This window comes from Centroberyx gerrardi, chromosome 18, assembly GCF_048128805.1.
Source record: "Centroberyx gerrardi isolate f3 chromosome 18, fCenGer3.hap1.cur.20231027, whole genome shotgun sequence".
Lineage (NCBI taxonomy): Eukaryota > Metazoa > Chordata > Actinopteri > Beryciformes > Berycidae > Centroberyx > Centroberyx gerrardi.
The window spans coordinates 2269788-2288777 of record NC_136014.1 but is presented as its reverse complement, the minus strand read 5'-3'; the positions used below and the strand labels follow the sequence as shown (position 1 = coordinate 2288777).

The 18990-nt window shown below is 37.4% G+C and overlaps 2 protein-coding genes across 2 annotated transcripts; both read left to right on the top strand.

The window, feature by feature from the left end:
• The first annotated feature begins 416 nt into the window (after nt 1-416).
• LOC144542786 (uncharacterized) lies at nt 417-4169 on the top strand. Its single transcript, XM_078290061.1, has 3 exons — nt 417-436; nt 2668-2859; nt 3946-4169. Exons 2-3 carry the CDS (start codon nt 2673-2675, stop codon nt 4167-4169), a joined length of 411 nt encoding a protein of 136 aa, XP_078146187.1. The 5' UTR covers nt 417-436; nt 2668-2672.
• A 3640-nt stretch (nt 4170-7809) lies between these two features.
• On the top strand, nt 7810-12512 carry LOC144542741 (uncharacterized). Its single transcript, XM_078289793.1, has 6 exons — nt 7810-7863; nt 8370-8395; nt 9779-9970; nt 10785-10987; nt 11924-11963; nt 12247-12512. Exons 1-6 carry the CDS (start codon nt 7826-7828, stop codon nt 12342-12344), a joined length of 597 nt encoding a protein of 198 aa, XP_078145919.1. The 5' UTR covers nt 7810-7825; the 3' UTR covers nt 12345-12512.
• The last annotated feature ends 6478 nt before the right edge of the window (nt 12513-18990 follow it).

Here is an 18990-nt window from a genome sequence, read left to right as displayed (position 1 = left end):
GCAACAAATCATGGTGTATAGGTCTTTCTATTCACAGTGTGATTGTTTGGCTGTTTTTGTTTTGGAACTCTAAAGAACAGGTCCCCATTGACTTCAGTTGTTTTGAAGAAGGCTGCTACGAAGTTGTGCTAGCAACCTCCCTGTGTGTTATATGGACTAACAAATTTCACCTGTGTTTCATTTGGCATGAGGGTGAGTAGATGATGACAGAATTTTCATTTCTGGGTGAACTATTCCTTTAACTAATTTTAAAGGGATTTAAGGGGTGAGTTAATGTAAATGTATGGGTATTTTAAGGGATTACTGGTTCATAGAGCGTTGTTACGCTGTGGAGGGAGTGGTGGATTTGCCTTCAACTGATGTCATTACTTGTATACAAAGAATGCTCTCTCTTTCTGTCTCTCCCTCAGAGTGATGAACCAAGGTGGAGCTGCTGGTGAGGAAGCCTGTCTACTGTTTCTGTACATCCACAACATCCACATTTCCTACATATCTTATTCTTTCTGCACATGCTGCTGTTGCAGGATACACTCACAATACCTACAAGATTTAAGATATTATAAGATAAGATTCATTTATAGCATGTTCCAAAAACTATGAAAAGGTAGCACATCTCAAATTTCTCAAAAAGTCAAGGAGGACAAAATATTAACATTTCACTTATTTATTTGGCTCACAATAGAAAAACGCTTACACAGAGGCACAGAGCCTTCTTCAGAGCGTTTGAGCTATACAGGTTCAATTTGGTAATATACACAAGGGCAGAGTTAATACACAGCTGGGAGTTGGACCCAATTATTTAGGAAGCAATCACTTTTCTTATCCCATGGTTCTAGATACAAGGACCAATCACAATATGAAGCTTCACAAAACACTGTTTCTGGCCATCACTATTAAGACCATACACTAGATGGCAACAAAGATGGCAACAAAGGGACATAGATTAAACAGTCTTAACTTAAAAAGCATTTTAAGCTGTAGTCATCATTAAGGTAACTGTGCCTGCTGCAACAATACAACAAATACGAAATCGTTCAATCATCCTCACACTGGGAGGAAAATTCCTATTCGGGAATTTATAAACTGTAAGTCTACTCGTGGTTTACATGTTATCATGTCCCTGTGGTCTAGCATACGTTGGACAAACCAAATGACCCCTTAAACAACGAATATCGGAGCACAAAACTGCAATCTGTACAGGCAATATGGATTATGCAATTGCAAAACATTATGCTGAAGCAAATCATGGTTCACCCTCTTCATTCAAATTCTGTGGGACTGAAAAAGTCATGATGCCCACAAGAGGAGGTGATGTTTTGAAGAAACTGGCCCAGAGAGAAATGTTCTGGATATACACACTCAATACTATGACACCAAATGGCCTTAATGATGACTACAGCTTAAAATGCTTTTTAAGTTAAGACTGTTTAATCTATGTCCCTTTGTTGCCATCTAGTGTATGGTCTTAATAGTGATGGCCAGAAACAGTGTTTTGTGAAGCTTCATATTGTGATTGGTCCTTGTATCTAGAACCATGGGATAAGAAAAATGATTGGTTCCTAAATAATTGGGTCCAACTCCCAGCTGTGTATTAACTCTGCACTTGTGTATATTACCAAATTGAACCTGTATAGCTCAAACGCTCTGAAGAAGGCTCTGTGCCAAAACGCATAAGCGTTTTTCTATTGTGATGTGAGCCAAATAAATAAGTGAAATATTAGTATTTTGTCCTCCTTGACTTGGAAATTTGAGATGTGCTACCTTTTCATAGTTTTTGGAACATGCTCTGGATTTTGGGTTTAGCACTCCACTGAGAATCCCATTGTTGAAGCGCAACCTCCTTTTCCAATTTAAGATTCATTTATACTTGGGTCATTGCAGCAGCAAAACTAATAGGACTCTATAAACTAGAAAAATAAAATATAAGGCCAGAAATAGAATATAAAATTAACAATAAAAACAATAAAAGCAATGAAAATAGCAATTTCAACATGTTAGGTAGACTGTGTGAGTGGAAAGTATCTTACATGTAGGATTTAGTGAAAGCTGTTAATAGGCTATTAGTATTAAAGTTGTCACTTAGTATTGATTTCCTATTGAAATATAGATTACTAAATATGAAATCTGTGATGTACATATATGAATATAACTATAAATATAATATTACAAAGCATAAATACATAGGATATAATGAGACAGAGAGATATTTGTTCTTTCAGTGTTGTTGCAATTCCTATTGGTCACCAATAGAGGTCGATAAAAGTCATAATTACGTACCCCTTTAACGCTAGAGATGGGCAATATCGCCCTCAGCAGGTGGGAATGACAAATGGCAACTGAAACAAAACGTGTGTAAAAAGGTGTGGAAGAGGATTAGGGCCACATGAAAAATTCAAGTTCTGAGATTATTCTCAGAAAGTCATTGTGAGATTCTGAGAATAAAGTCATAATTCTGATTTTAAACTCAGAATTCGGAGATTAATCTCAGAATTTAACTTTTTCACATGTGGCCCTAATCCTCGTCCACACACCTTTTTACCATGTTTACCATGTTATCCCATATGGTGAGAATTTCTCCAGACCCAGATCTGTTGTTTGAGCTGGAGTTGTGGCTATGTGAAACTTACAGATGAATGATGACTTACATACATTTCTCAATCTCAATAGGTCCAATGAAGAGGTTCAACACCATTATGACTGGGAAAACACTGGGGGCTCATGATGTCTTCATTAGGAAGCTTAAAGCCATTGGCCAGATTGAGGTGTTCTCACCTGACCTCTGTGACTACTATCTGGCTTTCTGTCCTATCGTCACACGACCCGGGGCTGACATCAGCGAGGCCATGGAAAAGATTCCAGGTAGGAAATCCTCCTGTAAGAGCTGTTTAATCGACTGATGTATAAATCCATCTGTCCATCTATTCATCAATCCATTCATCTATCCATCCATCCATCCATCCATCCATCCATCCATCTATTCATCCATCCATCCATCCATCCATCATTAATTAATTCGATTCTTCTCTCCCTCCTTCCTTAAAAAAAACTGATTATTAAAAAACTGATCATAACTGAATATTGATCAGGTGACTAGTAGGCCTATACATTATGAAGATCAGAATATCATGTAAATTAGACCTTGTACATTAAGACATGCATTAGAATACAATGCATTATGGATCTGGTATGGATTGTTATGAGCTATACTCCAGAAAGTGTGCAAGACATGGATTGTTTGCACATTATGTAATGTATAATAAAGTGCAGACAACAATGCACATTTGGTTCCTCCATCTGGAGTTTTTGATAAGGTGAACAGCTAGTGATGCACATATCAAAATCTACATGTTCTGTCCATGTTATCTACATCTGTAAATTGAATATATTTGATAAGGTGAATTGTTTATTTTGTTGTTAACACCTAGACACTTTTTGTGTATGTATGGCCTTGTGTAGACCTGCTAATGTGAACACAGTATGCATTTGCACATAATGTGCTGTAAATTCACATATCTGTTTTCTTCATATTCCATTAATTTCTTATATATTGCATATATATTGATATTTTTGTAATTTTTGCATGTCATATTTTTGGTATATTTTCATATGTACATATTTTCATTGTTTTGTTTACTTTATCGCTGTATGATTTACACTTTTTGCCATACTTTTCATTCGTATATTCCTACAAGATCAAATCAACATTACTCAGCCAAAAAAAAGTTCATGAAAGTTTTACATTTGCTGTTCTATACAGCCAGTGATGGGTCACTTTGTTTGGTAGTTTGGGTGTGTGTAGAAACTCCAATGGGTGGGGAGGTTTAGTTCCAACACAGAGTAAAGGCTGGAAAGTCATTGGTATTGATCAACAATGCTCACTCATTTCCCCTTTAAAGTTTCATCTTGTTTTCCATTCATTCAGCTGTGTTCTCTCTATGTTGACAGATGATAAACAGGTGATCCTGGTGGTGATGCATCACACCATCAATCCTGACAGTTTTGTAGGTGACAGCAGCAGGCATGTGAACCGGCTGGACGTCATCCTCACTGTGGACTCTATGTTCCATGAAGGCCACTTCCAGGACTGTAACCGCAACAAAATTGCATTCAATGAGGTCGAGAGGCTTGCTGGACCTCCCCCCTCCCCTGGTACTGACTCAGTTAACTGACCTAATATATCAACCAGATAACATGGTATATGGGATATCATGTTATATATATATATTGTCATATATTATCATCTATTATTATATTGTCATGTTATATTTATATTATATATAATATATATATTGTCCTTTTATTAAAAATGGGATCTGGTGCAGTCAGTGTTATTGACTTCTGATATGATGGATATGATGCAGTTTGATCTAAGGTAGTTCTAAATGCTGTTTAAGAGGCTTTTCCACCCTGACAAGAATACAATTCTGTGGGAAACTGACTACTGTCCACATATAAGTAAATTCACTGCACACTCCTTTAAACTAACTTGCTTTAATCTTTTGTTATTTTCAGCAAGTAAAGCAAGTAAAATGTTCCAGAACAAACAGAATGCACTTGAGGAAGCAGATGCAAAACATTTTGTTAGCTCTTGAATGTTTTACTTGCTGAGCTTCATGAAAATAAAGAAAGATTAAAGCAAATTAGTCTAAAGTAGTGCTTGGTGAACCTACTTATACATGGACATGCTCGTTCCTGCAATCACAAGCACCTTAGAAGAAACGCACAGCTGTGCAGAGGACGCCCAAATAGTTTGGAATTTTTTTGTATGAAAAGGGTTGAATTAAAAATTATTGCATATTAGCATAAAATATTGTCTATCAGCAGCTTCAATGCATAAATATCGGTATTGGCCTTCAAAAACCCATATCGGTGAAACCTTATGCATTGAATATAAAATATACTCTGATATATAATCTATTTTCTTTGCTGTATCCTATTACTATTTGCTGCAATAGCGGCCCAATTTCCCCACAGCAATCAATAAAGTTTAATCTTATACATATATTTTTATTAATTTTCCAGATCCCAGCCTGTGTACCATCAGGGATTTCATCTCGGATTGTAAGTTTTACTGTAATCATGGATTTAAACCACACTCCTATGTTCTAAAACCTGAAAAGAGTTTACTAACTTTGATGGGAAGTGATGAAGTTCTCCTGCATGAAAAGGGGTTGGATGTATTATTTGATGCTTAGAAAGGCAGCCTGACCCTGATCTGAGGGAGTGAGAGAGTAAAGTGAGAGAGTGAATGTGAAGAGAAAAAGATGTCTGGAAAGTTACTTTAGTGTTCAGTCATAGTTGTGTTACAATATCAGCTGACATATTGCTCTTTATTCCTTTATCTTAGGTTGGAAGAACAATCGACCTCTGTGTGTTATGGCCGGGTTTATTGCAGGGGGGTTGATTATCTATCTAATAGTCATATCTGCTTCATCCAAGAAATGAAGGAAGAGTATGAGGATCCTAATGTTAGTGGACCAAATTGTCACATTATGTAAACCATGAAAGGTCAGACTGGAGTAAAAATTGTATTTAATGTGCTATTCTATGCATGTGTAATCATATGCAAAAATCATAATATCAGAAAAAGAAATGCAACAAATGAGTGTGACTAGGACAGTATGAGTTTGGAGATACGTTTTTATCCATTGACCTTACAGAGATGTTGGTTTATTCGATATATTATTATTTATATTTTTTGGGATTTTTTGATGAAATTATCTGACAGAGGCTTTGCAGTTGCATCAGAAACTCAACCACATCTGGTGCCATCTTGGAAGTCCATTAAATGATTGGTTGAGTGCAAATAATAGTTAAATATATAACAGCTGGGCTATTAAAGGAGAGATACCTGAAAAAGTCACGGGTGTGTAAATATACAGCAACGTTATAGCTTCAAGTGAATGAGTTGTAGCTTGAGAAGAGTCAGCTCAGTTAACCTGAACAAACAGTTGTTTTTTGGCTTTAAGCCGGCTAACCAGTCAGCAAGCTAACTTATATTAGCCACTGCATTAGCTATTGTACACATCAGATGTGTTAACAACAAGCCAGTGATAGCTGAGCTCAGATACTAGCTAACTAACAAGCTGTTATTATCTAAGCAGAAAATCTGTTAGATGTATCAGTGATGAAATGATCAGTTCTCAGTCAAAAACAGCAAATAAATGAACCATGTCCATTCAATTCTGTTGAGACAGCGGAGCTATAAGTTCAGAAACACAATCAGCTGTTCACAGCCACTGTTGTCAATAGCTGAGGACTCCAATATGGCTGCCATCACCTGATAGCCCTCCATACAGTAGCGGCAGTCTCATGTCAGTATGCATGGTCCAGCCTTACAGCATATGAAGTTTTAAATCAATCAGTGTTAAATAATGTATACTGAATTGAGGGACTCAATTTGTGTGATGCACTGTGCTGCTTAAAATGTCAACATTGTGAGTTTTTTGTACAGATTTCTTTTTTCATTTTTTGGAAAACAAAAACAAACAGAAATGTGAATAAATCAATCCAAGTAAATGTCTGTTTTATGTTTGTCATTATCATTGTATTACGGACAGATGTCTGTCATTGTGTACAAAGGTTAGAAACTTTCATCTTGCAAGACGTTACTTGTACTTTGCTCTGTGGTTAATGCAGGAGTTATGGCTCAATCATTTTCTGCATGGCCTGACTGTCTTGTGTTAACACACTAAATGATTAGGCAGGGGAAGTCAGAGAAGCCTCCAGAATTTTTATTTGATTTATTAAACTTTTATTCAACCAGGTAATCCCATTGAGATTTTGAGAGTATGTTTTGCCACTGCAGCACAAAGCAACTCTGTGCCACTATATTACTATTATGAAACAACAGTCACAGGAAAAACTATAAGCTTTTTTTTTACATGATCCGTTTTGCTATTATTTTCGACCAAAAGCACTTGAATGCACCAACGAATCGTATTTAACATTTCCCGACTCGGTAGTAGAAGTTTACGAGCTAACCCTGAACGCAGCATCATTCAGCAGTACTGGGACAAGGGGCGGGTCCTGGTAGGATCTAACTGGCAGATCCTAGATCAGATTCTTCCATACACCATAACTTCAACTCACTGTGATAAATAAGATGTTGGCTGATCTCGAAACTGTCGTTCATCTCACATGAAGTTAAAAACATAATCAGTAGTATAGTTGTAAACAAAAATAAAAAAGACCCGATCCTCATAAATGACAGCTGTTTGCTATTTCCTATGAATTTATGTCATAAAGATTTATGTCAGCCTAAAAAGGTGGATAATGTAATGTTTTTCAAAACAAAACAATACAAAAATAACACAGTGACAGTTAACAACAGTCATTCCCAATAAACTTATTTTAGGTTGATTGCCTTCCATTACATCCTGCTTAAAAAGTCAGATTTTGTAAAATCTGATTTTTTGCAGTTTTTTCATGTAAATTATCCAATAAAATAGAAATGACATGGAAAAAAATAAAATCAATCCTGGAATGTTTTTATTTTCTTCCATGCCGTGAAATTGAGGCAAAGACACACCGCCAGGGGGAAACAGATTTTTAGGGGATACATATTTTGGCAAAACACCCCTAGCTGCAAAAACGGAGTGCAGAAATGCACTTATCGTCTACTTCACCCTTATTTGTCCCCTCCCCGCACTAACGCTAGCTCTATCACCCTCCTTCTGCTGCAGTCATAGCATAATCCCTTTAGAAATACCGCCGCTCCACCCCCCACTGTTTAGTGTGCGAAAGCAAAAGTGAAAGTGTTACACGCTGGTATATATATAGCGGAGCTGGTACGGGTTTCCTGTAAACCAGCTGGGGGACTGACATGCCGGAGGTAGCACCAAGAAATTATCAGTCTACTGTGTGAGTAAACATCTCAAAACTTCTTGCCTGTAAAATATTGCCTGTGTATCAATGTTATGGAGTATCACTGGGATAGAAAATATAGGTTATATGCCTCCTAAATGTTCTTTAATAGTGTCCTTGGTATTCATGAGACAGTTAAAATAGGTCTAACTAGTCTTTGAAAATAGCCTCACTTTATTTATATGATTATATTTCTATGATGGAAAAGTGCAAAGGGCATTTGACTCAAGTTGTGCAATCATAGACAGATCGACCTGATCTCCTGAAATTGAAGCACAATCTGTTAAAATGCAATTACATGCTCTGTGCACGAAAAGTGAGAGAAATATGTTTTCCCACCACGAAAGAATGACATGAACGCGATACGACTAGAAACAGGTCCTAATCTGAAATAGTGCATCTGATGTTGTTACACTGTGGAGGTCGGGGTGATGGATTATAGATTTGCTGATGTGATCACTTGTAGCTACAAAAACTGCTTTCTCTTTCTGTCTCTCCCTCAGAGTGATGAACCAAGGCGGAGCTACTGGTGAGGAAGCCTGTCTACTGTTTCTGTACATCCACAACATCCACATTTCCTACATATCTTACTCTTTCTACACACGCTGCTGTTTCAGGATACACTCACAATACCTACAAGATTTAAGATATTATAAGATATGTTTAATTTATACTTGGGTCATTGCAGCAGCAAAACTAATAGGACTCAGTAGAAAAATACAATATAAGGCCAGAAATAGAATATAAAATTAGCAATAAAAAAAATAAAAGCAATGAAAGTAGAATATAAAGTTATATGAACATGCGCAACCAGCAATTTCAACATGTTAGACTGTGGCTAGACTGTGTGAGTGGGAAGTATCTGACATGTAGGCCTATGGATTTAGTGTTAATAAAGTAGTAGTAGTATTAAAGTTGTTAGGGACTGCTCGTTATTTATGAGGGGGGGTGGGGGGGTGGGGGGGGGGGTGGTGGTGGCTGGGGTGTGACTTTTTAGTGTTTTTTTTATCTTGACCCTCCCCGGAGCTACAAATATTTTTCCTTGAGCCTCCCTGAGTGACTGGGGGAAAATGCATGACCACCCACCTAAATGTGAACGTTCAACGTTCAAAGACAAGAAAAATATAGGGAGAGAGAGAGAGATTGGGGGCAACATACAACAGAAGTCCATTACTGGATTCGAACCGCAAACGTTGCAGTTACAATGTATGCGTTTTAACCAGTAAGCTACAAGAACATACTACTATTTACAGTAAATATTTTTGTATATAACCCTTACCATATACACCACTTAACTATGCCAGTGTCAGTTGTAGTCGAAGCTGTACCACCTAAGTACAACCATTTAAAGTTGTATGTCCCTCCCTTAAAGCCAAAATAAAAAACATAAGTCCCTCCCCAGTGCTTAAAAAATTATTTGACGTGCCTCCCCCGTTTTGCACCACCCCCCTCTCATAAATAACGAACAGTCCCTTATTGATTTCCTACTGAAATATAGATTACTAAATATGAAATCTGTGATATACATATCAATAAATATAACTATAAATATAATGTTACAAAACATAAATACATAGGATATAATGAGACAGAGACATATATGTTCTTTCAATGTTGTTGCAATAGCAGTCGATAAAATCATAATTACGTAATACCCCTTTAACGCTAGAGATGGGCAATATCGCCCTCAGCAGGTGGGAATGACAAATGGCAACTGAAACAAAACGTGTGTAAAAAGGTGTGTGGAAGAGAATTAGGGCCACGTGAAAAATTCAAGTTCTGAGATTAATCTCAGAATTAAAATCTTTCACATGTGGCCCTAGTCCTCTTCCACTGTTGTTTGAGCTGGAGTTGTGGCTATGTGAAACTTACAGATGAATGATGACTTACATATATTTCTCAATCTCAATAGGTCCAATGAAGAGGTTCAACACCATTCTGACTGGGAAAACACTGGGGGCTCATGATGTCTTCATTAGGAAGCTTAAAGCCATTGGACAGGTTGAGGTGTTCTCACCTGACGACTGCGACTACTATCTGGCTTTCTGTCCTGTCGTCTCACGAGTCGGGACTGACATCAGCGAGGCCATGGAAAAGATTCCAGGTAGGAAATCCTCCTGTTGTATAAATCCATCCATCCATCCATCCATCATTAACTAATTAATTAAATCCTTCCCTCCCTCCTTCCTTAAAAAAATTGAAAATATTGATCAGGTGACTAGTAGGCCTATACATTATGAAGATCAGAAAATCATGTCAATTAGATCATGTTCATTAAGACATGCATTAGAATACATTATGGATCTGATATGACTGATTGTATAGCTATACTCCAGAAAGTGTGCAAGACATGGATTGTTTGCACATTATGTAATGTATAATAAAGTGCAGACAACAATGCACATTTGGTTCCTCCATCTGGAGTTTTTGATAAGGTGAACAGCTAGTGATGCACATATCCAAATTTACCTGTTCTGTCCATGTTATCTACATCTGTAAATTGAATATATTTGATAAGGTGAATCGTTTTTGTTTTTTTTAACACCTAGACACTTTCTGTATATGTATGGCCTTATGTAGACCTGCTAACGTGAACACAGTATGCATTTGCACATAATGTGCTGTAAATTAACATATCTGTTTTCTTCATATTCTTCATATTCCAATTCATTTCTTATATATTACATATATATTGATATTTTTAAGTTTTATATTTTCTTTTCTATACAGCCAGTGATGGGTCGGTTTGATTGGGAGTTTGAGAGTGTGTAGAAACTCCAATGGGTGGGGAGGTTTAGTTCCAACACAGAGTAAAGGCTGGAAAGTCATTGGTATTGATCAACAATGCTCACTCATTTCCCCTTTAAAGTTTCATCTTGTTTTCCATTCATTCAGCTGTGTTCTCTCTATGTTGACAGATGATAAACAGGTGATCCTGGTGGTGATGCATCACACCATCAATCCTGACAGTTTTGTAGGTGACAGCAGCAGGCATGTGAACCGGCTGGACGTCATCCTCACTGTGGACTCTGTGTTCCATGAAGGCCACTTCCAGGACTGTAACCGCAACAAAATTGCATTCAATGAGGTCGAGAGGCTTGTTGGACCTCGTCGTTTCCCGGTACTGACTCAGTTTACTCAACCTTATACAGTATATCAACCAGATAACATGGTATATCGGGACTGATATTGTCATTTTATAAAAAATGTGATCTGGTGCAGTCAGTGTTGTCCACCTCTGATATGATGGATATGATGCAGTTTGATTAATTGTAGAACTGATCAATGCTGCAGTGGTTGTCTATGGGAAGCCCTTAACCTGAATTCATTCTAATGAGACATTTTGATTGGATTGAAGTATGCAGGAATATGTTTATTATTATTTTATCCTGGGTTTCAATGGAGTGTTTTAGTGTCACATGGTCTAAATGCTGTTTTCCACCCTGACAAGAATAAAGTTGAATAAATAAGCATGAAAGCGTCGAATTAAAAAATGTTGCATATCAGCACAAAATATTGACTATCGGCAGCTTCAATCAATAAATATCCATATTGGCATTCAAAAACCCATATCGGTGAAACCTTATGCATTGAATATAAAATAGACCTGGTTGGAAATATTGCGTTCAATCATGTTCACTCCTATTTATGACTTTAAGTTAAGTCTTATTGGCTGTATCTGTAAATCCAGCATGCATTTCGTACATTTTAATTCAGTAATTTGACTTATGGAAGGTTTATGGTGGTGACTTATTTTTGTTATTTTATTGGTTATGTCTTATTGTTTCAATTCATTATGACAAACTTTACTAATAATGTTCAGAAATCTACTCTGCTACTGGCTGTTTTATATCTATTCTTATCTTATTCTGCCTCGGAAAGTTCTACCACCGTTATTTTGCACAACCTCATAGTGCTGTAGTTTTTTTTTCATACTTGTATTCATGCATTTCCAATTTACACGCAACACCATTTATAATCTATTTTCTTTGCTGTATCCTGCTACTGTTCGGAATCAATACATTTTCATCTTATACATATCTTTTTAATTTTCCAGGTCCCCAGCCCACGTACCTCCAGGAATTACATCTTGGATTGTAAGTTTTACTGTAATCATGGATTTAAACCATACTCTTATGTTCTAAAACCTGAAAGTTTACTAACTTTGATGGGAAATGATGAATTTCTCCTGCATGAAAAGGGGTTGGATGTATTATTTGATGCTTAGAAAGGCAGCCTGACCCTGATCTGAGGGCGTGAGAGAGTAAAGTGAGAGAGTGAATGTGAAGAGAAAAAGATGTCTGGAAAGTTACTTTAGTGTTCAGTCATAGTTGTGTTACAATATCAGCTGACATATTGCTCTTTATTCCTTTATCTTAGGTTGGAAGAACAATCGACCTCTGTGTGTTATGGCCGGGTTTATTGCAGGGGGGTTGATTATCACTGTGATAGTCATATCTGCTTTGTCCAAGAAATGAAGGAAGAGTATGAGGATGCTCACTAGCAGGCACATTAAAACTGATAGGGTCCTAATGTTAGTGGACCAAATTGTCACATTATGTAAACCTTGAAAGGTCAGACTGGAGTAAAAATTTTATTTAATGTGCTATTATATGTGTGTGTAATCATATGCAAAAATCATAATATCAGAAAGAAAAAATGAAACAAATGAGTGTGACTAGGACAGTATGAGTTTGGAGATACGTTTTTATCCATTGACCTTACAGAGATGTTGGTTTATTCGATATATTATTATTTATATTTTTTGGGATTTTTTGATGAAATTATCTGACAGAGGCTTTGCAGTTCCATCAGGAATCTCAACTACATCTGGTGCCATCTTGGAAGTTGTGCCATCTTGGAAGTTGAGTGCAAATAATAGTTAAATATATAACAGCTGGGCTATTAAAGGAGAGATACCTGAAAAAGTCACGGGTGTGTAAATATACAGCAACGTTATTACGAAATTAACCATGTCTCTTCAATTCTGTTGAGACAGCTGAGCCATAAGTTTAGAAACACAATCAGCTGTTCACAGCCACTGTTGTCAAGAGCTGAAGACTCCAATATGGCTGCCATCACCTGATAGCCCTCCATACAGTAGCTGCAGTCTCATGTCAGTATGCATGGTCCAGCCTTACAGCATATGAAGTTTTAAATCAATCAGTGTTAAATAATGTATACTGAATTGAGGGACTCAATTTGTGTGATCCACTGTGCTGCTTAAAATGTCAACACTGTGAGTTTTTTGTGCAGATTATAAAATAATAATAATAATAATAATAATAAATCAATAAAATAAATCAATCCAAGTAAATGTCTGTTTTATGTTTCTCATTATCATTGTATTATATACAGATGTTCGTCATTGCCTTTAAGGTTAGAAACTTTCATCTTGCAAGACATTACTATTTTGTACTCTGTGGTTGATGCAGGTGTTATAGGTCAAAATCATTCTCTGCATTGACTGTCTTGTGTTAACACATGATTAGGTAGGGGAAGTCAGAGAAGCCTCCAGGATTTTTATTTGATTTATTCAACTTTTAACCAGGTAATAACATTGAGATTTTGAGAATATATGTTTTTTCACTCATGTCAGAATTCTGACTTTAAACTCAGGACTCAATTATATTTTTCACATGTGGCACAACTGCAGTAGACTACGGAGCCCCTAAGGGGACATGGGCAAAAAAAAGAAAAATCTTTAAGGTTCTGGTGCGCACCAGAAACTATCCTGTGGGCACGAGAAAGTTTCGCGTGCGCACGAGAAACTCTTTCAGGTAACTTCAGCTTCCAGAGCTGGCAAAAGACCATTAAGCTCATTTTATTAGAAAGAATGAGGTGGATATATTCACTTTCCTGAAAACGCGAAATATACCTGATAGTATCATCAACCAACTAAAAGATGATAAGGTAAATGATCCCGCCGTTAACTCATTGCATGCTCTGAAGGTAAAATGTTAACTTTAGCCACATAACGTTAGAAATACTTCGTTAGCCTCATTTTGCTAGCTTTCTCTACCTGGTATGGTAATTTCGTTTTTCAAACGTTTTTGACATTTGCCCTGCTTTTTTCAGATCGACATCAACGTCATAGATATTATGACTGATGAGGAGTTAGGACAGTATATCATGAGATATGGGGACCGTCTTGCACTCAGAGCATTTTGTCGGCAAAGAACTGTGACAAACAAAAAGTCGGGATAAGTAAGGACAGTTAAGTCCGCTCTCATGCAGAGAGTAAGAGACAGACTACGGGAACTACGGAAAACTCCTGCCAACGGTGACACAGCAAGCTCTGGTGTTGGCAATAGACATGCAGCCAAAGACAGCCGGCGGGTTGAAATGGGGTGGCTCCAATTTGATAAGGGCGATTATCACCAGGTCCAAACTAGACATGGAGGTGGAACACGGCACCTGACTGTCCAGAAAACAGTTACTATGGGGGAGCTGCTGGAGATTGGCAAAGGCTTGTTTTTTTCCAAATGGACATTCTGCCAAAGGACCGGTGGAAGACTTCAAGTTTGATATTCGTGATTTTAGTCACAAGACAGTAACCATTGAAAGCAGAGTGAACCAGCTGTACAAGCAGACTAAACTACGAATGCTGCGCATCTACACTTGCTCCCAGGAAAAGGATAAAGAAGTTTCCCCTAAAGACGTCTCAATAATTCTTTCTGATACATCTTCGGACTTCGAGCCCACAGAGGACAGGCCAATGAAGGTCATTTCTCTTCTGCCACATTTGTGTTATCAAAACATATTGTTGTGGAAATCATTAGACACATAACTGAACAAAACGGATGACAACGTTCGTTTGGAACGTGAAACTTGTATATGATTTATGTGTAGGTGCACTATTGGATCACTAAACATACGTGAGGAATTGGATGCATTTATAAAAGAGGCTCTGCATTTTGCCTTCATGGCTGCAGTGTGTAGACCAAGTGTATATGCTTACAATACAGGAGCAGATTTAGCACTGTTGGCAGATTAAATGTTTTCTTATCCCCACGTTATTGTAGGATATGCTGAGAATATGAAAATTATCAAGTTATTAGTTCATGCATAAATGCTTATGCCATAGGCTTAAAAACATGAGTAGACCATGAAATAAACACAAATAGTCTTAGTCTTCCAACCATATGTAGGCATATGTTGTTTCTCTGTCTTTCTCTTCGTAAAAATTCAATAAATAGAATTAATCACTCCCTTTATGGGTGGTGAGATTAGTTTTGTCTATCACACCTGTCTCATATGCACTGAGTATATGATATGTGATGTAAAAAGGAATGCATTTGATTAATTTGTATTGTTTTCAAAGGGTAGCCCATTTAATAAGGTCCACCTTAGCTTTCCAACCCGTGGTCTTATTTAGTGTATGTACTGTACATTCAGTGCTGTCCTCAGTGATTTTTGCAGATAAATCTATTGTCTAAACTCAATATCCAATCTATTTGAAACATGAAGCCTGCAAAAAACTATTTATGTGCTCAATCAGGGGTGATAGTTGAGTTGCAAGAGCTCAAGAGATGTAAATACAATTTCTGAATATTTGCCCCACTTCTCTCTCCACTTCGGTGCATGTTCAATTACAATAAGTTCAGAAAAACTTGTTTGGAACAGTTGGACAAGCTCTCACGGCTGTACAAGCCCATAATCTGCTGATCTGCTAATTTCTTTATAGACCAGGAGAATGCAGAGATGATCTTTGTGGAACAAAACCAGGAGATATCATCACTGGAAGATTGGAACTGATATCAAGTGGATCACCCAGAGAGATCCTCAGATTCAGATCCAGCACCCAGTGACTCAATGCAGGAAAAACATGAAAGAGTAAGCTCCAGTAGAAATTACTGCATTTTTACAGACCCAATCTGTGATATATACATGGCACTTGTGCTGCCCCAATCACCACAACATAGAAACCACATGGCTTGCAATCCAATATACACCAATGCAGCACAGTCTGCATGGGGACCATGACATGCGTGTATCACAGATTGAACTTTTTAATAAAAAAGGATTGACACCAGTAAATGCTTCCTAATAGGGCCATACCAACCCAATCTGCAGGATTGAGATTTTGGTTGATGCAGACATTTTTATAGATCAGTATTGGCTTTAGAAACCTCAAACCATTTCCAGTCCTTAGTTTGTTTGTCCAGATATGCCAGCTGTCGCAAACGTCCCATTTGGCTCTGTGAAAAGAGTAGAACTGAACAGTTTGAACTGAAATAAGTTTGAACACTTATTTAAGCAAGCAAGTTTAAGTTAAACCTCAGTTAAACCAGGTCTGCAGCAGGATAAACTTAAACTCTAGATACGGTGACCTCTAGTGGCATTTAGGTTACATCTGCAGGACACAGCAGCTAACTTTAGACTAAATCACAGGTGCAGTCTATGAGGACACAGAAATGGGGTTTAAGAGACCACATGATTTTCTTCCAGACAACAAAGGTAAATCCATCTTAAATTTAAACTGCAGCTAAGCTGATGGAAGTGGGTAAAAGGTTTTGAGTTGAATGCCACATTAACTGAATATGCATATACAAAACAATCTGCTCAGGTGCAAGGTGTTTTAATCACATGTATGTGATGGTAGACATGATGGCTTAGATCAGATGATGCATAAACAAAACTAAGGTAATAATTATATGTTTGTTTTGTTTTTTCATTTAATTATCAACAGACAGGAGAACCAAGCAGGCAATCAAGACCAGCCCCTCCTGAGATGAGTAACACAGAGGTCCTGCATTCACCATCTTCTGATGATGTTGGCAATCATACTTGTCAATCCACGAGCAGGCATGGATCTGAAGATGATTGTTTAATTCCTGCGTCAAATCAAGATGCAGACCAGTTGTTCAGTCACGAGTCGGATTCCCCTCTTGCCCTTGCCATCCATGCATCTCTTGAAGACTTTGAAGTACACTTTGGACCCGTTTCTGGTCATGATGGTGATGATCAAGACTCCACTCTTCCCTGGAATCCACATGACCTCAACACTATGCAGGTATAGTGTAGAACTAAGATATTTCTAATAGTGCTGAAAAAAACTATTATTGTCATTATTGATTAATTTAAAGATTTTTTTCCAATTCATTGTTTGGTCTATAAAATGTCCAAAAATAGTGAAAAATTGCCATCACAAGTTCCCACAGCCCATGCTGATGTCTTTAGATTACTTGTTTTATCCAACCAACAGTCCAAAACCGAAAGATATTCAGTTTACTGTGATATAAAACAGAAAAGCAGCAAATCCAGAACCAGAGAATAATCTGCATTTTTGCATAATAAATTACTTAATTGATACATTGATTGTCAAAGTCGTTGATTCATTTTCTGTCAACTAACTAATTGTTTAATCAATCAATAATCACACCTAATTACCTTTTTTAAAAATCTTGCAGCATTCAACACTGAATGACGGACCTGTATCGTCAAATAGTCTTCCAGCATCACCAGACCGATCTGAAAAAGAAGTCCACTATGTGAAATTAAGACGAGTAAACATAGTTCATGATGTCCTTAATGTCTTCATGGAACCAAAAGTACTGAATGTTGATCTAAAAATGGAGTTAAAAAATGAGAAAGCTGTGGACGGTGATGGTGTGTCAAGAGAAGTGTACTCCGCTTTCTGGGAACATTTCTTGGAACAGTGCGAGGGGGAAGATGAACAGGCGGGTTGGAGACATTAAATGTATAATTTTGTCTTTGCTTGTGTTACAGGGGTTCACGGTGGGACCCTGTTTTTATGGAGGGGGGTATGACGACCCTCCCACTCTGCCGGCTGCTGCTCCATGTGTATTGTCTGTCCTGTAGGAGCTTGGTAGGCGGGATCGTCATCAGAGCTGATGGAGTGCACCTGGGCCCGGTGAACTCCTTGGCTTAAGAAGGCCTCGGACCATCAGTTGCTCTCTCCCTCCCCACCTATGCACACCTTTTGTTCTGTTCTTTTAGTTTGTGTTTGTTTTCCGCTAGGATTTAGTTAATAAATCATTGTTTTAACTTTTACTTTGGCGTATGTCTCCCCTCACTGTTACTTCCTTGAGCTGGGTTGTAACAGCAGTTAAATACACTAAATACTGTTGCTGTTTAATGGATAAAGTGGTACTTTGTCAATTGCTTTGTCAAAAAGATAATCTGTGCTAAAGTGTCAGGTCACTCATATTACAAAACATACTTTCTCACTTTAATCTAGAAGTACTTGGCCATCCAAATAATTTTGGCTTTATTTTCCCAGGTTTTAAGATATCTGTCTCTGAGCTTTCTGCCTCCACCCCTAATTTTTAAATACTGTGAGCACCACAAACAAGTTCCATTCGTATCCATTGTAATTGGGTGAAGGCAGTAATATTACATATGAAAATCACAAAACTTGAGCAAATAAATTTGAAATCATTTGCATGGGTAGACACCACCAGGGGTAAATGAGAAAATATGTTGTTGAAGAGATCCTTTATTTTGCAGGGGGTTCTATTGGGGTATGATTAACAGTTTTTGCCAAATGATCTTGTTATGCACCAAATGATAAACACAATGCTAAAAATAATTTTCAGCATTTAGCTGATGCCTTTACACAGACGCTTTTACTGTACGATAACAGTAGATGATTATAATGTCATAAATCATTAATTTGCAAGTGACCAATTCATGTATTACAACTGAGAAAACGTACTACAGGGAGAAGAGTTGAGATCAGATGAATCATCTGACCGGATTGCTTCATTAGACTTATAAAAACTGAAACAAGAAACGGTTTTGGCATTTTAATGTTTATTGTAGATGCTTTTGCTGTAATATTTGTAAGCATATTGAGTTTGAAACTTTGCTCAAGTCCAAAAGACAGGTTTAGTTTAATCATTCTGATGAGTCAGAAAGGTCTGCTCTCATGTGTAAATATCCCTTTTTTCAGGCATGTACCATTTTCACATGTTCATGTGCATGTTTTATGCAATTGTTATTCAGAAAGAAGTACATGTCAGCGTTCGACAAAATAATGCCTGTTTGATGCACATACCATTTCGAATGGCTACCCATGGCTAGTTTTGTTGGAGCCTCATATGGGAAACTTACTGCCAATAACTGTCAAGAGCAGAATATTGTTCAATAAAAATGTTG

Excerpts from the sequence above, each read along its gene's own strand:
- LOC144542786 (XM_078290061.1), top strand. The coding sequence starts at position 2,673 with ATGAAGAGGTTCAACACCATTATGACTGGGAAAACACTGGGGGCTCAT. Across the intron at positions 2,860-3,945 it reads GGCCATGGAAAAGATTCCAG|ATGATAAACAGGTGATCCTG; the intron begins GTAGGAAATCCT and ends CTATGTTGACAG.
- LOC144542741 (XM_078289793.1), top strand. The coding sequence starts at position 7,826 with ATGCCGGAGGTAGCACCAAGAAATTATCAGTCTACTGT. Across the intron at positions 8,396-9,778 it reads GAACCAAGGCGGAGCTACTG|GTCCAATGAAGAGGTTCAAC; the intron begins GTGAGGAAGCCT and ends CAATCTCAATAG. Across the intron at positions 10,988-11,923 it reads TTGGACCTCGTCGTTTCCCG|GTCCCCAGCCCACGTACCTC; the intron begins GTACTGACTCAG and ends TTAATTTTCCAG.